The sequence below is a fragment of the Trichomonas vaginalis genome, chromosome I (genome assembly GCF_026262505.1).
Source record: "Trichomonas vaginalis G3 chromosome I, whole genome shotgun sequence".
Classification (NCBI taxonomy): Eukaryota; Parabasalia; order Trichomonadida; family Trichomonadidae; genus Trichomonas; species Trichomonas vaginalis.
The window spans coordinates 7,380,000-7,404,666 of NC_067203.1; the positions used below are offsets into that span (position 1 = coordinate 7,380,000).

General features: G+C 33.2%; 7 protein-coding genes and 7 pseudogenes across 14 annotated transcripts, besides 1 other annotated feature; 10 read left to right on the plus strand and 4 right to left on the minus strand.

Annotated features, from left to right (window-relative positions):
- Nucleotides 1-18,105: part of a mobile genetic element that runs on past the window's edge.
- TVAGG3_0945960 (uncharacterized protein) lies at nt 395-1,171 on the minus strand (the record flags this gene model as incomplete). Its single annotated transcript, XM_051253107.1, has 1 exon — nt 395-1,171. The coding sequence occupies one exon, from the start codon at nt 1,169-1,171 to the stop codon at nt 395-397; it is 777 nt and encodes a 258-aa protein (XP_051078681.1).
- Nucleotides 1,189-1,668, plus strand: TVAGG3_0945970 (annotated as a pseudogene). The gene has a single exon. A coding segment is annotated over exon 1 (480 nt).
- TVAGG3_0945980 (ATP binding) lies at nt 3,519-4,190 on the plus strand (the record flags this gene model as incomplete). Its single annotated transcript, XM_051253108.1, has 1 exon — nt 3,519-4,190. One exon carries the CDS (start codon nt 3,519-3,521, stop codon nt 4,188-4,190), a length of 672 nt encoding a protein of 223 aa, XP_051078682.1.
- TVAGG3_0945990 lies at nt 4,210-5,055 on the plus strand (annotated as a pseudogene). Its single transcript has one exon. A coding segment is annotated over exon 1 (846 nt).
- Nucleotides 5,527-6,079, plus strand: TVAGG3_0946000 (annotated as a pseudogene). Its single transcript has one exon. A coding segment is annotated over exon 1 (553 nt).
- On the plus strand, nt 6,119-6,439 carry TVAGG3_0946010 (organellar and viral DNA polymerase type B; the record flags this gene model as incomplete). The annotated part of the gene is made up of 1 exon (XM_051253109.1): nt 6,119-6,439. One exon carries the CDS (start codon nt 6,119-6,121, stop codon nt 6,437-6,439), a length of 321 nt encoding a protein of 106 aa, XP_051078683.1.
- On the plus strand, nt 7,643-8,468 carry TVAGG3_0946020 (annotated as a pseudogene). The gene has a single exon. A coding segment is annotated over exon 1 (826 nt).
- On the minus strand, nt 8,756-9,226 carry TVAGG3_0946030 (annotated as a pseudogene). Its single transcript has one exon. A coding segment is annotated over exon 1 (471 nt).
- On the plus strand, nt 9,317-9,795 carry TVAGG3_0946040 (annotated as a pseudogene). Its single transcript has one exon. A coding segment is annotated over exon 1 (479 nt).
- TVAGG3_0946050 (uncharacterized protein) lies at nt 17,393-17,749 on the minus strand (the record flags this gene model as incomplete). Its single annotated transcript, XM_001315660.2, has 1 exon — nt 17,393-17,749. The coding sequence occupies one exon, from the start codon at nt 17,747-17,749 to the stop codon at nt 17,393-17,395; it is 357 nt and encodes a 118-aa protein (XP_001315695.2).
- A 348-nt stretch (nt 18,106-18,453) lies between the features above and the next one.
- TVAGG3_0946060 (glycoprotein 38 family) lies at nt 18,454-19,476 on the plus strand (the record flags this gene model as incomplete). The annotated part of the gene is made up of 1 exon (XM_001315661.2): nt 19,077-19,457. The coding sequence occupies one exon, from the start codon at nt 19,077-19,079 to the stop codon at nt 19,455-19,457; it is 381 nt and encodes a 126-aa protein (XP_001315696.1).
- Nucleotides 19,477-19,697: 221 nt separating this feature from the next.
- Nucleotides 19,698-20,708, plus strand: TVAGG3_0946070 (protein monoubiquitination; the record flags this gene model as incomplete). The annotated part of the gene is made up of 1 exon (XM_001315662.1): nt 19,698-20,708. The coding sequence occupies one exon, from the start codon at nt 19,698-19,700 to the stop codon at nt 20,706-20,708; it is 1,011 nt and encodes a 336-aa protein (XP_001315697.1).
- A 446-nt stretch (nt 20,709-21,154) lies between these two features.
- TVAGG3_0946080 lies at nt 21,155-21,933 on the minus strand (annotated as a pseudogene). The gene has a single exon. A coding segment is annotated over exon 1 (779 nt).
- Nucleotides 21,934-23,859: 1,926 nt separating this feature from the next.
- On the plus strand, nt 23,860-24,636 carry TVAGG3_0946090 (uncharacterized protein; the record flags this gene model as incomplete). The annotated part of the gene is made up of 1 exon (XM_001315664.2): nt 23,860-24,636. One exon carries the CDS (start codon nt 23,860-23,862, stop codon nt 24,634-24,636), a length of 777 nt encoding a protein of 258 aa, XP_001315699.2.
- Between the last annotated feature and the right edge of the window lie 31 nt (nt 24,637-24,667).

Below are 24,667 nucleotides of genomic sequence, written 5' to 3' on the forward strand. Positions count from 1 at the left end.
GAAATCGAATGCTGTGGTCAAACTCCACTATTCATGAAAATAGGTAACATCCGCATCATTGAAACACCAGGAACTACAGGAGTTGAGTTTAAGTATAAATATTCGAACGAGTATACAAAACTTTCAACAGAATATAAACTTTGCTTGAAATATGTTTTAGTAAATTAAAGCAATTTGTAATATCTATCCAAAACTTCTTCAACAGTATCGAACTCATCTTCATAATGCAAACCTAATCTTATTGACTTGGTGCAGTTTTCACTAACACAATATAGCGCTTTGCGCTCGGCGCCTTTGACGCCTTTTTCTGTTCTCTTGACTGACATAACTAACTCATTTGTTTCATCAAACAGCAACAACCAAAGTTCATGACCTAATACATAACATTCATACTTTATATTTTTAGCTCTGAGTTCTCTTGTAAGCTGTTGCATTTAATATTTTCTAAAAAGTCAACTTCAACAGTCATTCGCACTGGTGCCTTCAGTTCTACAGGCTCGCCCTGAAAGTCAACTAGTCTGAATTGCATGTCTTTCAAATTATGAGGACTAATGCGAACCCATTTACCTAAATGAGTTGCTATGACAGGAACGTTTGGAATGAACATTGAATTGACTGCATAACAGAAGGATTTATATTCTACTGAACCTTTACTATTAACTCCTGAAATACCTGTGACATTAGCTATTTTTGACTCAATGTATAAACAATTGCCATAACATACGTATGGAACAGATTTCATCTCAATCGTTTTGTCAACACTTTTCAAAGGTAGTTGCATATGGTATGCTCCTAAAAGAAGTTGAACTCTATGACTCATTCGTGTTATCTTGAACTCTTTCTTGCTACTGAACTTCAAAACTCCTGCAATAAGTTTAACATTCATTAAGTTTTCTCCGTTATCCTTGTTTATTGTAGTATTTATGAGAGCATTTAACACTCCAGCTAATGTTTCCATCTTATATTCTACATTATTGTGAAATCTTATTTCGTGCTTCTTTCCATCTATTTCAAGCTCCATGAAATCTGTTTCATCAGTTATAACGAATGAAGCGATAGTATTGAAGTCAACCATTCTGAATGCAAGTGGCTCATTCTGTAGACCTAAGTTTGTTTGTAGCTTTACTGTCCCGTATTCGTTTGGGTCTGTACTTTGCAAATAGAACAACATTTTATTCTCATTAAAATATGACTATTGCTGCATATGCGTATGAAGCTGACAGAGCTAAACGTTTATATTTTGGTCAATACTCTCTCACACTTACTGACAAATATATTGTTATTTCTGATGGAAATACTGAGAAATACATAACATGGAAGGACTATGAAAAGTTTGACCCTATTTTAACTCCATGTACAATGCCTTTCATTGTAAATGAAAGTTGTCATGAAGAACGACACAACAGTATATAAGTCTGTTCATGAAGCATTAGAATATATGTTGAATTATAATCCCGAAAGATTTGACCCAAGCACTACACCATGTGCAATGCCTTTTATTAAGGACGGTGAAATCGTAAGAGTTCCGGATTCAACGGTTTACACAGCTGTTCAAAACAGTTTACAAAACATTTTAGCGAATATCTTTAATTCAGAAACTACAGAAATAAAATTACCATATATAACAGATGCTAAAGAAATTAAATCAAAAACGACAACATTATTTACGTCACTTAATGATTTAATGACTTATATCATTAATATTCCTGCACCAACTACAGCATTTGATCCAAACTCGACGGTTTGCAGTGTACCTTTCATAAAGGACAGTTCATTAATTGTTTTAAGGGATTCAACAGTTAACGAATCATTAAAGGCGTCATTAATGAAAATCATTGATTTTAACTCATTCACGAATACATATAATTCATTCATTAATGTTTCATATGCTTCTAAAGAAGGTGAGCCAAAAACTATCGATAAAGCGGTGTATGAAATAAAAGCATCAACGACGAAATTGAATTCGTTAACTTTTGACGGTGATAGTTTCGTAATGACATAACATCGGGGAAAACAATTTTAACGAAAGAATATTTAAAATCTCATGTTAGTGAGTTCGTTGAAATTGAAAAAGAAGGTGGAATTAAGTTCGATCCACTGAATTTCATTTTCAGCTTAGCGAATGCGGGTGTTAGTTTCGCTGAATGGACAACTATACAGAGTGAAATAAATGCAATATGGACGTTTTTGGGGTCAAAAGCGGGGAATGGGTGAGCTTGTAAATGCTGCAAGAACATTAGGTGAAACAGGAAATTTTGTAGATGGTTTTAAAAGACTTGTTTCAAATGTTTTAAAAACACAAAGAAATTATTTAGATATACCGTACATAACGGACGGATTTTCGAAACAGGTAGCAACAAACCCTCCGGTTATGGCTGCGTTGATGATGGTTAGAGATATAAAACCACGTAACGACGGGAACGAAGAACATGAACAACAGAGCCCAACGGGCTCAGAGCCACATAGTGGCGAGGATACTGGTCGGGTTATTCAAGACATTAAAAAACGTGTATCCTGAAGTTATTGATTTATTAGAGGAGTTAATGATTCAATTTCAAAACATTCTATAACCCTCGATGAAGAGAATAAATTAACAGATTATATATTCGTCATTATTGCAGAATTAATGAAGAGAATAAATGAAAAAGGAATTGGTGATATCATTAATGTCAGCGATGTAATGATGAAAAAGAAATTTTGACTCATTATTTACAAAACCGAAAACAGAATATAGTCTTTATGACGTAATTACCGAATTAATGAAAAAGATTAATGATAATAAGAGTTCTGGCGGAAGAGTTGAATTAGAAGTGAATGATGTTAATGAGAAATTAGCCGAAAAAGCAGATAAAAACCACGTTCATTATATAACTTCAGACGAACAGATTATAACGGACTACCATGGATATTTAGCACGAACTGAAGAAGTGAAGACGGAAGACCCCAATGAAAGAAGATATAAATACATTCGTGCTAAAGGTTATGACATAAGCTGTACTGTACAGTATGACACGGGTAAAGCACCAGAAGCATTTAGTTATACCGGTGAAATTTATGCCTCTACTTTCTCTGTTAAAGGTGTATTAGTTGAACCAAGATTTACTTTGAGAGTTAAGTCAAAAATAACGTTTGAAGATGCTATTAAAAGTAAAGCTGACAAAGTTGAACTCGAAGCAATGAACAAAGTTTTGAAATCTCATAAACACAACATCTCCGATATAAATGAACTTCAAGCTACATTAGACAGTAAAGCTGACAAGAACCATACACATAAATCCTTCACTACTGTTAGAGCAGACGACATAATATTGAACTATACCCTTGGTTCAAGTGCACCTTTAGAGAATCCAAGTACAAGCGTAAAAGATACACTAAACTCCTTAAATAGTAAATGTATGAACATTGAAGGTCATGCCAGAAACTTTGAAGCACATGAACTACCAACAATGTTAGATAAGAAAGCAGACAAAACTTATGTGGATGCAGAACTAACAAAGAAATTTTCGAAACCAGATACAATGACATTTACAACAGAAATTATAAATGGTGAACCAGCAACTCCATTTGAATTTGTTAGAGGTCTTCAACCGGATACTTTTGAATTTTTCTTGGATAATTCTATTGAACTAACATTACATTATAAAAGTGGAACAAATGCAACATTTCATCCGGGAGATACATTCCAAATGGTATTTAATGACATAAGTTCTTTAGAATATGTTTATAGAGTTATGAGCATATATGATTTAATATATCCTATAGGAGCTGTTTATACGTCTATGAATCCAATAAATCCAAACACTTTATTTGGTGGTAGATGGTATGAAATAGTTGACAGTTTTCCATTCTACACTAATACGCAGTCAATGAAGATGGGAGGTTCAAAGAAAATAGGTATTGAAAACCTTCCTTCACATATGCATAGGTTCAGTGGAAGAACATCTGTGGAAGGAAACCATTCACATTCAATAACAAAAAGAGGTTATACAAATCTTGCAGCGGGTTCGGATAGACAGGGAATGCATAGATATGATATTTCAACTGACCCAGTAGATTCAAGCACAGGTATTTTCTGTGGAACTGCAGGAAATCATACACATGTTGTAGCTGGTATTACAGACCCAGCAGGTAATGGAAAAGATTATATGCCTCCTTATATAACAATGCACGCTTGGATACGAGTTGGTTAAAATCTTTATTTTTACATAAATGAGCTTGAAAGAAGTATTCGAACAACATCCATGGAGGTCATTTAAGAAGTTCAATGAAGCTGCAAAGAGTTGGGGATTTACTAACAGAGCTGAAGTGAAAAGGTTCTTTGACAAAAATGTTGTACATCAAACAAAAATAAACCCTTACGACTACTTTTTACCAATTTACTCCAACGCTCCTGACGCATACCAATTTGACACTCTCATTCAAAGCAGAAAAGGAGGACATAAACCATTCCTCATCTTCATAAATGTTAACACTCGTAAAGCATATGCATATCCAATGAAAAATAAAGGAACTCGTGAAGTTTTAAGAGTTTTGCAGACGTTCGTGGCAGAACATAACCCAAGTACTTTAACATCAGACCAAGACAGTGCATACCTCAGCAATGAAATCACAGATTTTCTCATTAAGCATAACATAACTCACTACACTACTGAAGACCATAACCATAACATACTCGGCATCATAAACCGCTTCATAAGGACTCTCAGAGATTTAAACCAAGAGCGAGACTTTACCGAAGAAACAATGAAACATTTTCTCGAAGTATAAATTCCTCAACACATTCTACAACAGGACATACACCAAATTCAATGACACAACAACAAGAAGAAAAGTATATACAAAAGAAACGAAGCCAAACACAAAATATCAGAAATTCAACACAATTTACCCTCATTCCTGGTACAAAAGTTCGTGTAGTTCTTGACGACAAACCGTTGACAAAGAAACGTTTAAGGTTAAGTAGAAACTATTATATCGTAGACTCTACACAAGGTAATGGATATCTTATAAAAGCTGCTGACGACTCCATAGCGTTTTACCCTCGTCAGAAATTAGTTGAAAGTAGTAATGGCAAACTTGCTGAAACCATTGACGAAGCAAAGCGAGGAGTGGTTATTGAAATACTTGGTTATAACATAAACGATGACACTTATAAAGTAAGATATGAAGGAGGTGTTGAAGATGTTATACCATCTAAGAACTTGAGAGAGTCAAAGCCAACTCATCTGGGACCATTAGAGTGGGAGTACTGGAAAGACAAAAATAAGCCAGAAAGAATAAGAAAATTCTTCTAAACTTTTTCATTAGATGTAAATCAGACATGAATGAGAACAGTCATGATATCATTAATGGTACCATTTATTTTTGTCATAAATTTACACCAAAAATAATGTTAAGGGTAGAAGGTTAGATCTAACCTCATTTCTAACCTCATTTCTAACCTCTTGAATTTGTCATGAGTTTTCCCGAAATAAAAAATAAAGTTGGTTTTTTTAAAAAAATATTTTTTATTTTTATTGTAAGAACATGTTAGCAACAACAGCACCAAACTCGTTAGTCATGAACCCAACTTCAATGTTAGTAGAGATGAAAAGCTTCATTCCTTCTTCATATACTTTTGAGACAGAAATCCAGAAGATAAAGCAAGAACTTTTAACAAGTAATTTAGACTGTAGTGCGAAAGATGAAACAAATGAACAGTATCTTTATGAAATGCAGGATATTATTGACCATTTACCCAAATTGCCTGAAATCCAACAACAAAAACTCACTATTCCAGAATTCGATGAAATAGAAGTCAAAGCAACTGACTCAGTAGAAATAAAGAAGTTCATACGTAAGGTTAACTATGAGTTTCTTGGATTTCATTGCAACCACAAAGTCATGGACAAAGATTGCGACATGGTATATAAGAACATCTCTGACATATACAAATCTGGGAGTTTAAGACCTACGACAACTTTGTTCGTTAGTTGCAAAATGTGTATGGCAGATAAGAGATAAAGATAGAAGAGGTAAAGTATGGAATGAACAGATAAAACCCGCAACTTTTGAGTTAAAGAAAACCATTGACGCCTTAGTCATACTAGCAGGTAAGATTTCAATGTACAATGCTAAAATGAACCCACAATGTTCAAAATGTAAAGCAGCAATGAGGAAATATAACTACTCCGTCAAAGAGATAGAACGTATGCGAAACGACTATGCTGACTTAAAGAAAGAAGTAGAGAAACCAGCAGAAGATAAAATGGACATGTTGACATTTCTGAACAAAAACTATCCAACAGCTGACGATTTCCTTCTTTCAGATGTCAAGAAGAAATATAAAGAAACCTTCGGCATTGTTAAAACATTCGATGTACTGACAGAAGAAATAGAAGCTACGAAATTGTTTAGAATTTCACGAATTCACAATGTTTACCATGTAAAACGCTTATAAAATAACTGGGGTAGAAAAGAGGGTATATCTAACCTTCTACCCTAAAATATATTTTTGGGTCCTTTACGCTCATTACGAAGAAGTCTTGACAAAACATGTACGATGAAGTCTTGACAAAACATGTACGATGAAGTCTTGACAAAACATGTACGATGAAGTCTTGACAAAACATGTACGATGAAGTCTTGACAAACATGTACGATGAAGTCTTGACAAAACATGTACGATGAAGTCTTGACAAAACATGTACGATGAAATCATGAAAATTCAAGAGGGTAGAAAAGAGGGTAGAGAACAGGTTAGATCTAACCTTCTACCCTAAAATATATTTTTGCTGAAAAAAATGACCAAATTTCATTATATAACTGTTATTTTTTTACGAAGAGAACTTTTGCACTTCGTCAAAAAAACCCCTGAAATCATATCTTTTATACAAGACAGAAAAAAAAGTTAGTTTTTATTTTTTTTTATTTTTTTATTTTGTATGTAAGAACAGAAAATGTCAAACACTGAGTTTGAAACAGTCAAAAAGATAGACAATGACACCAAAGTGGTTAGAATAGGTGATTTAAACGTAAGATACTCAAAGAAATACAACAAATATTCTTTGTCAGACATTTTATCTCCATTTGGAAAGAAAACATGGCATTGGGTTGGAATTGCTTCAACTCAGAAAATTTTGACAAGAAATCCTGAGCTTATGATATCGGTTAAGATTCTGTGGAACTACAGCATATCTCATTGACAAAAGTCTTATACCAATAGTTTTGTTATGGTTAGACCCAGTTGTTGGATATAATTTCATAACATATGGTTCATTCAATACGGAACGTTGCAGTGAAGGCTTACTTTACATCGTTCAGAAACCGAAGGACTTCAATACAAAAAGATATAAGATAGGAAGAACATATAATATAACTCAAAGATATGACAGTATAGTCAATAGAGTTAAGGTTGTGTTCGTTAACGATATGAGAGCTGCTGAAACAGAACTACTTGAAAAGTTTGAGAAAATGTATGGTGCTCCCACGAAAGGTAAAGAAACGTTTGAAGTAGATGAGATAGATAAAGCTATAAAATTATTTGACGAAGTTGCTGAAAAATACATGTAAAGCGTTTATTTTTGGTCTTTTGTGAAAGATAGAAAAAATAACGCTAATTTTATTTTTATTTATTTTTTTATCCTGTATATAAGAAACAGTAATGTCAACAACCGAGAACACAACAACAGTTATAGTCCATGAAGCTATAAATGAAGAATATGAGTGGGTTCAGTTTAACAAACAACTCCGTCTCATTCGTTCGGTCAAAGACGATATGTACCAAATGCAAAGTATTTTGAACGCTCTTCGTTCTACAAAGCAAGCATATCATTGGTTTGAAAACCAACAGACAAAAGAACTTTTAGAAGAATTTCCTCATATGTTTGCTTCCCTCGAAAAACCGAGGAATGAGATTCCGTATGAAAATCGCAAGAATTTGGCTCCTTGTTTGAAAGGATATTATGTTCATAGACTTTTAGTAAATGCCGTAGCAATGTGGGCTTCACCTCGTTATGCTTGTTATATTTTCATGATGTTAGATGAAATTCATAGACAAGAACGTGGAGAGATGGAAAAGAAACTTCAAGCAAAAGATGAAGTCATTGAATCCAAAGACAAAAGCATACAGAAAAGAATACCACGTTCGGTACCAAAAGGAAAGGAAAAGAGTTATAAGTATATGATATATACTGAAGAGTTGGAGAAAGAAGAAGATAGAGATATGGTTATGTTGCATTTAGTCAGAAGAAACAACAAAAGCTTTTATGACCTTGCTAAGATTTACAAATCTGACAGAAACTGGTTCTATCGTGAAAACTTACCGATTTCAATGACACCGAATGAGCAAATAAAGGAAATTGTCAAAAATACTCTTCCTCAAACACTATGACATCAAAGGTTGCACAATACTTACATTCAAAGAAGACTTAACATTACTGAAGGAAAAAATAACAGAATATTTCGACAACTTCAAAGAGGAAGAATAAAAAATCTAAGCTAATTTTATTTTTTTATAAAATTTTATCTCATATGAAAGAACATGAATTTAGAATATTCGGAACTCATGACAGAAGAAGAGAACGAACAACATGTAAAAGATTATGCAAAATTTCTGAAGACATACAAAGCATTTAAACAATATCTAAATGCTTCTAAAGATTATGCAAAATTTCTGAAGGTATATAAAGCTTATGAAAAAGCGTATGAAAAGTTTATACATTGGGGAATTGTTGTAAAATATCGATATGAAGACTAACCAAAAATATATTTTTGCTTAAATAGCTTCAGGGTCTATTTCTTCAACCATTTCACTTCTTCGTCAATGTCAATAGAAGCTTCTTCAACCTTTGGTAAGAATTTCTGTATAACATCTTTGTTCGTTATTGTCTTCAGAGATGAAGGATAATATTTCACATTTGTTTCACCCTTCTTATATTCTTTCTGTTCGGAAAGATTTAAAGCAATACTGAAGAAGTCAACGTTAGAGTTCTTTATAAGTATAGTGTGTATCTTTGACATTGACGAAGAAACTCTTTTGTTTCAAAACTACTGCTAACTCTTGTGAAGTATAACGTTTGCGGTCAATGACAATAGCTAATGGTCTGACATACTGACCAAACTTAGATTCTTTCACAAACTTCTTGTTAAAGATAACATTAACGTTTGAAGCACCATTGAACTCATTCTTGATGGCAGTAGCGAGAGCATTGTATGAAAAGAACTTGCAATCTTGCATGTGTTTCATTAAAATAAAAATATTAAATTATTTTGAAAAATAACTTAAAAAAATCTAATCTAATTTTTTCAAAAAATATTTTTTTATTTCCTACTAAAGATGTATCGGAAGTTGTCTAAGTTAGAACACTCGGAAATAAAACAACTTCTTACAGAAGCTAATATAGATGTTGCAAAGCATTACGCAACAAACAAAAAGCACTCGCTGACATCCTTAAAGACTATAATGGTGCAATAAGTTATGATAGAATTCATGAGTTCATAAAGCCGCAACGCGGCGAGGACGAAGTCCATGCAAGAGCATTTCCTTTAAATGACATTGCTATTGACTTATATCATAGACGTTCAGTACCTCATGAAGTAAGACGTGAGATGTTTGACATAACAAATGCGAACGTTGGTGAAACAAGAAGAGCTGTACCACATGAAGTAAGAAGAGAAATGTTTGACATAACAAATGCAAACGTTGGTGAAACACGAAAGAGAGATGACACACTGAAACAACAGAGAAGAGAGATGTTTAAAAGTGCTATAGAACAAGTTCGCAAAGCTAACGATGTCATTCGTTCCATTGACGACAAACCAAAAGAAGGTGAGAGATGGTTAAAGAAAGATGAAGAGAATAGGAAGAGAAATGTGAAGTCAGGCAATAGACTCATTGACTTTAACATCGAAGCTTTAGATGAACCAAACAGAGACTACTTACACAAACATTTCGGTAAGGTTTTCATGAGACTCTTAGAGAAAATTAAAATAAACTCCAACAGAGATGGATGGTATGTTATAAACTTGGTGGAAAGTATGAATGTTCTACGTTAAACCTCAATAATATTGGAACATTACTACATCAGCTCTTGAAGGAGAACTTTATATCAGAGATAGAAGCAAATGCTGCAGGTATTGTTGAAATGCACTATGACTTCTTCTTGACAAACATAAAGAATCTTACCGAAATAAAGATGTATGATTTAACAGAATATGAAGGCTTAACGATGTCAGATGTAAAGAAAGGCAAACCAAAAAAGAGACCATATAGAGATGAAAGCACACTGACAAATGACCAGAAAGCCATTTTGGAAGCTCTTAAGCAAACAGGAAACCCAGCACTTATAGAAAGCTTTTGGAAAGATAATGGTGAAAAGAAGTTTTATAAGAAGAGAAGCGGTCAGTTCTGGAAGTATCTTTGCACATTACCTATAAATCTTGAACGCTACCAAATCTTCAATGAACTGAACAAAAGAACTGCAACACTTATGACAGAGGACAATTGTTTCGTTTATGCTTGCATTCAGGCTGGAGTAAATGAAGAAACTATTGACCACATGAGAGAAGTCATTCGTGTTAGAGACTTTCCTCAAAGTAAAGTACAAGAAATTTCTGACGCAACAGGTATAGCATTTAATGTTACCATTGGTTATTTCAATGACTCAAGACATAATGAAATAAAGAGATACATACCAAAAGAATGTGAAACTGTTCGAACTATTGACTTACTTCTTGTTGAAGACCACTACATGCTAAATGAAAGACTTCCAATGACAACATATTTCATTCGCAACTATATAGAAATCTTGAAGGAGTGTGGTGGAATGAACATTGAGAAACAGATGAAATATATACAAAGAGAGAGATAAATATGTAGTTCGCATGATAGAACACACCGCTATGGGATGTTATGAAAACATTGTGGGAGTGCAAATATTTCGAACCTATTTCTTATGGAGAACTTTTCACATATACGACTGACTTATATAAACAGAACCTTGCACCATTTAAAGATTTGACATATGCTCCAAAGTATTGTGTACAACTGAAGAAGAAAGCAGAGTCAAAAGAAGTAAATAAAGCTAAATGTAAGTTCATACCTGAGCACGTTTTCTTTGCTGACTTTGAGTGTAGTACGATGGCTTTCATAAAGCTTTTAACATCTGTTATGACAGTGAAGATGGTTCAGTGAGTGAAAGCATTTGGGGTCAAAACTGTGCAACAGAATTTTTGGAGACTTCCTGACAAGAGTTTAATATATTTCCATAACCTCAGTTATGATAAACTTCATCTTAAGACACATGACAGAAGTGAAAGGAACTCCCATCATTAAAGGTTCACGAACAATGCAAATAACTGGTTATATAAAGGAAGGGCAATTATTATAAAAGACTCTTACAGTGTTATAAATAAGAAGCTTAAACTATTTCCTGCTATGTTTAACTTACAAACAGGACCGAAAGAAGTATTTCCATATAACTACTACAGCAGTGTTTTGTTAGCAAATGACAACAGAACTGGTGTCATTTCTGAAGCATGTAAGTTTATCCATGATGCAGATACATTTATGAAGAACATAGATTCCATCAAAGGTTGCAGAATAGATGAAAACCACTTCGACTTAGAAAAATATAGCTTTTACTGCAAACAAGATGTAAGAATTTTAAGAGAAGGTTTTGTAAAGTTCCGCAATGACTTATTGAAAGAGTTTGATTTAAACGTTTATGACTACGTTAGTATTTGTTCTATTGCTAACAAATTGTTTGAGAACAGAGTATACTTCCCGAATGGAAATCTTTATGACCTCTCAAATAAACCAAGAGAATTTATTTCGAGATGCATTCAAGGTGGAAGATGTATGTTGTCAGATAACATGAAACAAAAGAGCAAAAAGAAACTCATTGCTGACTTCGACACTGTTTCATTATATCCTTCAGCTATAGCAAGACTTTATACTTTAGAAGGTATTCCAAAAGTATTGAAGGAAGAAATGTTAAGCACAGAGTATCTCATGAGACATTTATTCGATGACGACCAAAAGGAACCCATTGGTGAAAAGTTTATGTCTGGCTTCTTTGTTCTCATTAAGATAACAGAGATTGGTATACCCAGACACTTTCATTTAATAGTTTGCGACCCTGAACTAAATCCAGAACTTAACGTTCCAAGAAGTTCAAACACTTGCTGTCTCATGTATGTTGACCATATAACATTACAAGACCTCATAAAATATCAAGGTGTCAAATGTGAAGTGTTGCAAGGATACTATTACGATGGAAACAGAGATATGAGAATAAGAGATGAAGTAAAGAAGTTGTTTGAGTTAAGGTTAAAGTATAAGAAAGAAGAAAACCCCTTACAAGAAATTATAAAACTCATTCTGAACAGCATTTATGGCAAAACTATTCTATCTCCTATTGAGTCAAAAATAACCATAGTAGATGACAAAGATGCTATAAGATATGCTATAAGAAATTACAACCATATAGTGAAGTTCGAAGGTTTGGATGGTTCAGATAAAACTATTTTCAAGCTAACGAAAAGCATTTGCAGACACTTTAACTTCTGTCCACTTGGTGTTAATATTCTGTCTATGTCAAAACGTATTATGAATGAAGTATTCTGTACTGCAGAGGACATGGGACTTCAAATCTTTTACCAGGACTGTGATAGCATGCATATTTTCAATGAAGACATCCCAAAGCTTGCAGCAGAGTTTAAGAAGAGATATGGTCGCGAACTTATAGGAAAGAACCTTGGTCAATTTCATAGCGACTTTGCAGAAATAACACCTGGAAAACAAAGTTTAGCTTATAAAAGTATTTTCTGTGGAAAGAAGACCTACATAGACTTACTCACGAATGATTTAAATGAAGTTGCATTTCACTGCAGAATGAAAGGCGTGAAGCAAGATGTTATTGCTTTAACCGCTAAGAAATGTTTCCTGAAGCTATACAATGCTATTACAATGAAGATAAGAACATTCACATACCTGTTGGAAATATGACAAGACTCTGAGTTCAGTTTAATGAAACTTTACAAAGCACTTTATGACGGTCAAGAGATTGGATTTGACTTATGTAAGTCTTCTAGTCCTTGGCTTTGCTGAAAAGTTTTAACTTCTCAATAACGACTAAAACAAGCTTTATTCGTAAGTTGAAGTTCTGAGGTCATGGGCTTCGCCCTTGCCGCTAGCGGCTTATTTTTGTCAGCAATGAGGTCATGAATGAGGTCATGAATGAGGTCATTTATTTTGTCAGAAATGAGGTCATTCGTGATAAAATAAAGCTAGCGTAGATTTTACAATACTGCGATGGTAGTTTAAGAGTTGTGCTTCAATGTAAGACAGTCCTTATGGTCTGGAGGTAAGAACACTGGACATTTTATGGTCATGAGTGGAGTACATGTCTATCCAAAACTCACGATTGAAGCAGTTAATTTATAGTATTTAGGTTAGGAAGTGGTGAAGTTCTTGTATGACCAATGAATCATTTTCAACGCCTTTGGCTATATTAGAGTAAAGTATTGCTTGCTTTCTATCCCAAATGCCAGTGTTACAATCTTTGAAAATTCATTTTCCTCGGAAGCATTGCATCATAATTGAAAAATTCTTAAAATCTCATTTGGTTCAGAGATTTGAAATCTTATACGTAATGGATTTTTTTTCTCTTTAGCGACTTCATTGAATGGTGAGAATACAATGAATTGACAGTCATGTGTTCCATCTTCATTTTCATTAAATTCATAATGAAAGTCTATAAGTTGTGGCTGACTACCTTCTTCTTTCAGTTTGTGCAAGAAACTCACGTAAAAGGCTGTAAAGTTTGTACTTCAATGTTGAACTTTTTCTCGAACATCTCATTAAATGAAATCATACATTCAACAATGTTGTATCGTCTTTAAAGTATTTGTATATGTGAATGTTTTGGGCGCTTAAAGACTGTTCGTCATTTTCTATCTCGACTTGAAGTATAAAGTCAACCTTTCTGAAAGACGTGTTATATACATAGATGTTATGCCATGTACTTCTCTTCATTTATGTTCACAATCCAGTCTGTTGGAAACTTAAACGTTACTCTGTTCCCCTTTATTTTGACGTCAGGGTTTTCACTACTGAACGCAACAGTTAAAGGTATTTGTCTATACATTTAGTTTGGATAAAAATAAACCATTTACTCTTTCTTTGCTTCAGCTTCTTTAGCTTTTTGTTCTTCCTTTGCTTTTGCTTCTTCTCTAGCTTTTTTCGCCAGCAAACGTGGGTTCTTCTGTCTTCCAGCAGCTAATGCAGCTAGTTGTTTTTTCACTAAGTTTTCTCTTTGGTCTCTCTGGCTTTTGTTTCGGTTTTGTTCCTTCAGTTCGGATAAAATTTGTTCACGAATTTCTTTCTTCAATGCTTCAACATCTATGACACCTTGGGTCTTGTCCTAGGGCTTGTCTGAGTCATTTGACTGTAGATAAAAAACTAAATTAAAACTTTAACCGATGTAAAATGAGCTTGTCAAAATCAGAACGAGAGTCTATTATATTAAATGACGCCAGAGGAATACAACATCCTTTCTATTATGTAAGTCAGAGTAAGATGGTAAAATATACGTAAGAAAAAGAAAGGTTCCATTAGCGAATGCAGAAAGCGACAACATTAAGGTGCATGGCAAGGGTGAAGTCACGAAGCCCATATAAAACCTTCTGTTCAAACTGAGCCACCAAAAGAACCAGAAGAAAAAAGCCAGATGTTCTTTCAATAACGAACCAAGAGCTTATTGCAAGTTCGTGAATTTCATTGAAAAACAAACCGAGTCAAAGAACCCTGACCCGCCAGTGAAAGAAGTTGAGACAAAAGAGAATGTACAGTTCATTGAAAATGTCAAGAACAACTTCCACCACGAATACCAAGAAGAAGAGTGAGAATAATGAAGTAAAAGATATTTTTATCTGAAGTAAATACATGCAGAACGAACAGTTAAACGAATTTACTCCAGCAGAGCATATTCATCAGATTCGCTCATATTTCGATATCATAGACAATGCAGTTCAAATTGGTGACACTAATAGAAAATATTCTGACGCAAAGTTCCATCACAACCTGGAACTGCTAAAGATAACACATGGGTAACATTCAATCTCTCACCTCCTGGTGAAAATATGTTGACCTTTACAATACATTCATTACGTATAAAATGGAAGGTCAATTTATTGCAGATAAAGAAATTGGTTCAGGTTCCAATAAAAACAACCCACCAGGATTTGGATTGGTTTCGATGACGCTCTTCTATGCAGTTGCTGGATATCAAATCCTTGCAAATGGTCGTATCGTATATTCTCAAGACACGCAAGAGAAGAAGCATATATAACTTCAAACTCACAAACTACCGAACAAATAAGAAAGTAGATGTTTTCTCAAAGACTCGAATGAAGATGTATGGAGTCATTCGGGACATGCAGAACAGGAACAAATTGTTAGTGGTCCAATTACAGCAGGAAAATCATTTGATTTTAAGCTTCGTTTAAGAATTCCTGTTAGAAGATTCCTTCCATTAGAAGCTATTCGATTTATTCCAGCTTTTGCAGGAAACATTCAGCTTAAAGTAAAGTTCAGTAGCGACGCCTTACAATGCACATCTATATCTGTAAATGATATCATTGCTTTCAATCCAACTCTAAAGTTGCATTTGCTTCAGATTCAAATCCACCGACAAATAAATTTGTTCCATGGAATGAACCATTCACTATGATAACGAAGGCAGTAGAAGCTAGTGGAACAGTTACTATTACAACTGTAACCCAGCAACTATTTCGAACAAAATGGATTTTAATGAATGTTTCATTCATCCAAAGTCATTCTCTTTAGACCCTAACATTTATACAGAACTTGTAGAACATTATACAAAACGAGGCTTTATGTTTTCCTTTAAAGTTATGGATTGATTCCTATGGACGGTTCATTCTCAAAGAATACAGATAGTTCAAGTGCAACATTACAGCAGCTTATACGCCTATTAATGTTAAAAGTATTTGGGCACTATTTAGAAAGAAAGACAACTATTTATGTTAATTTTGAGAACCCTAAGTTTAAATATCTTCAGCTTTCCATGGGAGCTTATGGAAATATGCCTGCAGAACCTGAAAAATCATATGGACCTGTATTTTATGAAATGGTTGCGAACGCCTGCAATACAAACAATGATATGATAGGATTAATGAAGATGTTATGAGGTCATTGTGGATGATGGTAGTGTGGAACATAAATGGGAATAGCTATGACAACACACATTTCTTATGTGGTTTTCCAACAGAAGTGGACTTTTGCTTCCAACAAGGTCAAACATCTACTGCTCCAATAACATACAAATTTGTCTGTTAAAGGACCTATTGAACTAGCAACTGAAAACGTACCAAAGCCACTTATTGGATTTATAGGGATTGTTGCTTTGCCATTCAGGTGCGTGCTAATGGAATCCCAATAATAAGACTTGACGACTATAACTTAGCAACTGACGACAGTGAGGAATAAAGGATGAACGTTTATTTTTAAAGCTTATAAATGAGTTCTTCATCAAGCTCTCGTGAACCTTCACCATCTGTGAAACAAACTTTACCAAACGATTATGGAGCACCTATTGAATATTTCTTACGAGCTGCACAATGGCAAAGAGCAGTCTCACCAAGGTTAGGTGTTCCACCAAGTCCTGTCAAAATAGCATTTGGTCAAGTCCTTATATAAAATATGGTCTCCCACTAGTTTGCTAGCTACAGCAGGAGCAGTAATGATGTTGAAAAGAATAAAGCAAATTTATAATAATACTGAAAATAGCTGAAGTTAAACAACTCCAACACCATCACAAACACACCTTCAATGACTCCTGAACCTATGGAAGTACAAACTCCTGTTCAAAAGTCAACTCCTAAACCGACTCCACATTTAAACCAGAACCTACTCCTCAAATAAATCGTAAAACTCTGCGTTTCCTTACTGAAAAAATAACGTTATTTTTATTTAATATTAAAATTTTTATTTGATTGAAATGACGACTAAAGTCACTGAAGCAATGAAACAAAGTTTTTGGTAGAATACATTAAATCAGAACTATTCCAGAAGGTTTTTACTTCATACTATGAAGGATGGTAGAGTTCTTAGAAAGATAAAGCAACCATTAGATAGAGAAGGTATTTTGAGAAAGATTAAACTTCATGAGGACAACATTGCTGAACTTAAGAAGAAGTTAGAAGAGTTGGAGAAAGCAGACGACAGTGAGTTATAAAGCAATGAATTCAAGAGGTTAGAAAAGAGGTTAGATATCGGGTTAGATCTAACCTTCTACCCTAAATTTATTTTTGTGCTATGTTTTCATACGTGTGAGGGTGGTGATATCATTAATTTTTATATAAATGACAGAACAAAAATATAACATTTCTACTCAGCAGGAATGAGACCCTTACTGACTATGTATTCGTTTAATGCTTGATGAAAACAATGGTACATATTATCGTATGGGTATACACAACGTCTGTTTCCATCGTCGTCGTATATGTAGAGCTCAAATCCAGTCCAACCTTCTTTTGTACAATATGTAGCTTTATTTAAGTATGCATTTATGTAGATAAGGCAATTTTCTTCATCGCTCCAGAAATAATTTTTGTTCTTTGTTGAAATAGTTTTCGTTCCTCTGCGACCATAAGGAATGTATGCAATGAACTTTGCGTCATAAGGGATTGTAATATATTCAGGGTTTCTTTCATCGTCAATGGGTCTGTCTTTGTTAAAATGCATGTTTCTCAGTTTTACTTGAGTTTTGAATAGTTCACGGAAACGTTCTGGGAAAGAGTCATAGTAAATGTAGTCGGACATGTCTTTGTAATGAAATAAAAAATTTAAAAAAATAAAAATAAGGTTATTTTTATTTAGTGAGGACGGTAGGGAATTCGTTAGTGAAGTCGTTAGTGAAGTAGTTAGTGAAATCGTTAGTGAAATCATTTATGTGTCAGATGGTTTTGTAAATATTTAAGGTTAAGTTGTGTTATGGTTGTGTTGTAAAATATACATTAACGGTTTCGTAAAGTGTCAAAACCGCTAAGTTGTGTACGGAGGCGAGCAGTGCCACAGTACACAAGATAACCATACTAACTTATGTTTGAGACGGTCCATATAGTTGTCGAAGTCATTGCATATAATCTTTGAGTCAGGAAATACGGTATGACATAAATGGGATATATAGAAACTTCCACCGAACAAATCTACAAATGTTAGACCATTCGGTAGTTTCTTAAGTTCTCTCAATATAATATCTTTACATCTACTCTTATTTCCAAAGAACGGTAACGGTGGTTTTGTAAAATTCATTTATATATAATAATAAAAATGTTTTTACCCGAAAAGTGACAGAAAAGTGACAAAACATGAAACATATATAATTTGTGAAAAGTGACACAAAAAGTGACACTTAAAAAGTGACACCATTAATATGATGTAAATAACAACGGTTTTGGTTTTGTCACCGGCTGGTCGGCTGGGGTTCGGTCCTCCTCTTGGGTCTTGGGCAAAATTTCTTATGGGCTAGAGGGCGCAACGCGCCTGGAAGCCCCACTCACCTGACCTAATACTGTATTTTTGGTTCTGTAATTTTGGCGGGTAATACAACTTTTAAAGGAATAGCATATACGTCAAAAATCGATAAAGAAAAAGTCACTTTCGAAAAATTAGATGAAGTTGATAACCCAGTTGCTGTTCTGGGAACATCGATATATACACCCGAATCAGACAATTATTCTGTTTCTCTGGAGCCAGTTACAATTATTAAAACTAGTTGTCCTCTTAAACTCCAATTTGTTGCTGCTGAACCATCCTATAGAATTTCAACTAAAGTTAACGGAACCTTAATAGAAGAATCTATTGAAACCGTGGTAGCTACAACTAAAAAAGGTGATACTTCATTTAAATTAGATCGAAACCTAGCTGATAAAACAACCGATAGTAGCAAACTTTTTTCTCACTTTCAAGCAAGCGCTTGACATATAAATACATTAGAGATAAATACGTTGGTTTCGGTTACTATGGTGATTATTATGAAGAGATAGATCAAAGTCCAAGAGAAGGAACCATGGGATCAAATAAGGGTGCCTATATTGCGCTTAGTGTAAACAAGGAAGAAATAGAAGAAGCTAATGAAAAGCCTACAACTGTTAGCGGAAATTTAAAGATTATGTGGGAGGAAGCAACATCTTCATCAGCTGATGAAGAAGAGGAAGAAGAGTTCTATTTCCCCGAATTCAAAGCTACACTTCCAACTAATGCTGGTATTTACACCGAGAAGAATGTTCATCAAAATTTCCCTAGTTCACCAAAATCATATGCACCATCTTTGGCATGGTGGGTAATTCTGTTAATTGTCCTTTTCGCTCTCATTATCGTTACTATTATTAGCCTCGTTCTTTTCTATTTCGTTTTCAATAAAGCAAGTAATGCTTCAGAGCAGGTCTAAAATAAAAAATTTTTGCTACAATAACCTATTTTCTACAATTAATGAATAATCCAGACGAAAAAGTCTAATTATTTAAATTCGATTCAAGTTGAACTTAGAGATGGCCAACAAATCCGTAGGGTATGGCTTCGATTGTATTCATTTTTATGAAATCCCAAGAAAAAAGTAGTAAATTTTATAAGGATGTCGAAATTTTTTATTGTGCATGATTCTAAAAATAAAAATTTAAGTATATGCGTTATGGCATTTGATACCGAGGATTATATATGTTGCATATCTAAAGATCCTCCATATTTTGAAGCAGAATCAAAATTATGCAATCTTTTATCAAGGAAGGAATCATTCATAAAAGCAGAACTCGAGCGTTCAGAATCAGTAGAGCTGTTTTGTCAACGTCTAAGCGAACTTGTTTTTAAATTACGACCAGAAATCAAATTAAATACTAATCAACTATCGACACCATACTTTAAAAAAGTCATTCAAGAGATCAGAAGTATAGGGTGGGATAAAATAACTAAAATTGATACTACATTATCATATTTTGAAATTGTTATTTACGATTCCAAGCGTAGAAAGATAGAAATTCGATTTGATTTACCAACAAATTTTCCATATTCAACTCCTACTGTTAATTCGAACTTACCTGTTTCAATTAACTTTGATTGGGATCCTCAATCTTCCAAAATTTCTTCAATTGTAGATCTTTATCAAGAATCATTATCATCATTTGATACTCTATGGTCACAGCTCGAAGATTTAGACAAAAATACATTCGTAATCGATCCACATGTTCCGACATTAAATTGTTGCATGAGAATGATATATCTAAGTCCACAACTCTGGATACAGATAGAAGTTAAACCACTCAGAGCACAATACAGACCAATTATCAAGTTCAAAGGTTCAGATCAAGCGAAAAGAGAGATGCAACATCAATTTGATGAAAACGTAAATAAATGGGATGTTTCAAAGACAATTAGAGAGAATTTGGAGGCAATTCTCAACTTGAAATTCCCTAAGAGAGCTGATGAAGAGTGTGAGACAGAGATAGAGTGTCCAATCTGCTTCTGCGAACGATTTGGAGGCGAGTTACCTGAAATTGTTTGTGAAAATCCAAAATGCGCAAAACATTATCACAGATCTTGCCTTGTAGACTGGTTAAGAGAGAACAGGAAGATGGAACAATCATTCCACTGTATATATGGAACATGTCCAAATTGTGGGGCAAAAATTCAAGTTGATGATAGCTAAACTGATATATAAAGGTATTTGTTTGTAAATAATTATGAATAAAATTATCAATATTTCGAATCAATTCCTTTTTTATTCAATTATGAAAAGATTTCATGAGTGAAAGGATTTTTTTTCAGATAACGCTATATTTTCATATAAAGCCCAGTTATTTATTAATGATATAGGAAAAACATGTTTGACTATAAAGTCCATAAGAATATAGCAATTATTATGCATAATGAAGTAAAATTTGAATAAAATTAAGTATGAATTTAAAGATGATTGATCTGTGGAAAAGAGAATTGAAAAAAAAAAGATTTCATTTTCTGTGAATATTTGTAGTATTGCAAATTTTAATAGATATATGTACTTACATGATATGTATAAATGTATATATATATAAAATAATAATAGTTATTAAGAATAGAGTTTTTTAACATTTAGGTTTTGAAAATATTGATGTTTCAGACTTTGTTATATTCAACTCCTGAGTCCTGGTTTTCTTTCCTCTTCGTGTGGATGCAATAGACTACGAATGAGATTATGAGAGCGATGAAGACAATGACACCAATTGATGCTGGCAAGACAACACACAGATAGAATTTCTTTACAGAATCGGCGTGTTTGTACGAATCTCCTGCTCTGAGTTCCATCTTGTAAGCGATGCTATTGTTTTCGATGAGTTTCGTGAAGTTTACGCTTCCGATATTTGCGATGTCTGCTATCGTAAGTTTTAGTAGAATTTATTCTGACAGGATCTAAGTACAAGTCACTGTTTCCTGTGCTTGGTAACTTGTTATTCCATCCACCGATGAAGATGATGAACAAGAATTTGTAGTCAATTAAAAGCACTTCCTTCCCAGGAAGCTTCAACTTCGTTATCGGTTCCGTTTATCATGATGAGGGGATGAGAAAGGGAATAGCCTATTTGAACAGTATTTTTGACTGTGTTGTAATCTCCCTCGATCTGGACGATTGCAGGTCCTGAGATTATTATCTTGTTATAGTTTCCTGTAACTTTGACAATACTCATGTATTGAGATGTGATTTTGATATTCCTCTCTCGGCATGTGACGTTATAATAGCGTACATCTTGTGAAGGTGTTATCGTGATTTCTGTTTTACCGTTGTCATCATAGTATGGTAAGTTGATAGGTTTGCTCGAAACAATTTCGTCGTACTGCTGATAGAAGATATCAGTGTAATCAACAGATGCTGTAAGCGCATGTAATATTGCGAACATCAAGAAAAATGATTTCCTTAATTTAATAATTTTTTTGAATTCAAAATTTCTGAAGATTTTGCGTAATCCAATTTTATGCTCTCAATTTTTTAAAAATATTTTGATAACTCTCAACGGTGAAAAATTATCAGATCTGCATAATCCAAGTATAGTCTTTTCAATTTATGAAATTAGAGATATACTTTATTTCAATCATCTTTAACTCTAATGTTACATTGAGATTTGATTTAAGAAATGTCAGATTATACAATTTAACTATGTTATTTTAACAATTTTATTATTTGTACTATGACATTTAAATATGATAATGCTTAACTCAATAAATTTTCCAAACAAATTCAAATCTCACTGTAATAATGATATTTACGCTATATTTTTTGGATTACCTGCCATAAAAAGATTTCATGCAATATATTGCTTACAAACACTTTAAAATACCCTACTTTTGATCAAATATCGCGGAAAGTGATATATTAGTTAGATCATAATTATACACTAAAGTATTTTGAATATCATTCAGATTCTATTGATGTTTAAAATTCAAAATAAAAAATATATATTATAAAAGGTGCTCATGTTATTCTGTAACTCAAAATGGATTTGATACCATGGTTGGTGCAGTTGAAAAATATAAGCGTATGAATTTCTCGCGTCGACGCAGTTCTCACAATCGAAGAAGTTATTATTGAGTATATAAAGTATTGACTGTGAAGCCCTAATTCATGTGCGATTCATGTTATCAGTATGAAATCTGCTGATCAAAAGAACTGATTGTCATAAAAAAAAGGTAAAAAGTGAAATCAAACTCTCACTTCAATTTTCAATTAATTTTTATTTTTTTTGATGAGTAGAATTGTTTATTTCTCTATTGTTTATCATTGATATAACCATTGAAAGTTTACCGTTTGATATACGAAACTCAGAAATAAATATTGTATCAGTATCATTTGAATTGTATCAGTATTTGTCAAAATCTGACTGTCAACTTTTAATTAATTTATTTGTTTCAAAGGAATATTTCCACTCGAAAATGCTATAAAAATCAGTCAACATTGCCATAAAAATATTCTTTCGAATGACATTGAATTGATCCGATTTGATATTGCGAATTATAACAAATTTGATATTGCGAAATATAACAAATTTGGATAACCTAAATCAAATGGATATAAGTTATTATAACAACATGCATTTCACAACATTAACATTAACAAATTGAATTAAATTTCTTCAATTTTTTTTATAATATATTTTCTTTTTGGATCAATATATTTATGCCTATATTTTAATATGATAATTACCTCTTGAATATAAAAAAAATACATAAAGTAATGAAGATTTCTTTAATTTCTCAAATGAAATTATGAAAATTAAAATCAAATTTAAATATCTAATGCTAACATATACAATAATATATTATTTATGTAAAAACAGAAGCTATATTAAACTTACAAAAAATGTCGATTTCAAAAAAAATCGACAACGTTCAATTTATGGATAGATTAGCAAATTATAATCCAACAGAAATAAAAAGTATAAAAATGTTATCTTTTAATAAAAGCTTAGTTCAATTAAAGTTTTTTTGTTATTCTTCATGGTTTTGTTGAGATTTTAAGCATTATCATATTTAAATGTCATAGTACAAATAATAAAATTGTTAAAATAACATAGTTAAATTGTATAATCTGACATTTCTTAAATCAAATCTCAATGTAACATTAGAGTTAAAGATGATTGAAATAAAGTATATCTCTAATTTCATAAATTGAAAAAACTATACTTGGATTATGCAGATCTGATAATTTTTCACCGTTGAGAGTTATCAAAATATTTTTAAAAAATTGAGAGCATAAAATTGGATTACGCAAAATCTTCAGAAATTTTGAATTCAAAAAAATTATTAAATTAAGGAAATCATTTTTCTTGATGTTCGCAATATTACATGCGCTTACAGCATCTGTTGATTACACTGATATCTTCTATCAGCAGTACGACGAAATTGTTTCGAGCAAACCTATCAACTTACCATACTATGATGACAACGGTAAAACAGAAATCACGATAACACCTTCACAAGATGTACGCTATTATAACGTCACATGCCGAGAGAGGAATATCAAAATCACATCTCAATACATGAGTATTGTCAAAGTTACAGGAAACTATAACAAGATAATAATCTCAGGACCTGCAATCGTCCAGATCGAGGGAGATTACAACACAGTCAAAAATACTGTTCAAATAGGCTATTCCCTTTCTCATCCCCTCATCATGATAAACGGAACCGATAACGAAGTTGAAGCTTCCTGGGAAGGAAGTGCTTTAATTGACTACAAATTCTTGTTCATCATCTTCATCGGTGGATGGAATAACAAGTTACCAAGCACAGGAAACAGTGACTTGTACTTAGATCCTGTCAGAATAAATTCTACTAAAACTACGATAGCAGACATCGCAAATATCGGAAGCGTAAACTTCACGAAACTCATCGAAAACAATAGCATCGCTTACAAGATGGAACTCAGAGCAGGAGATTCGTACAAACACGCCGATTCTGTAAAGAAATTCTATCTGTGTGTTGTCTTGCCAGCATCAATTGGTGTCATTGTCTTCATCGCTCTCATAATCTCATTCGTAGTCTATTGCATCCACACGAAGAGGAAAGAAAACCAGGACTCAGGAGTTGAATATAACAAAGTCTGAAACATCAATATTTTCAAAACCTAAATGTTAA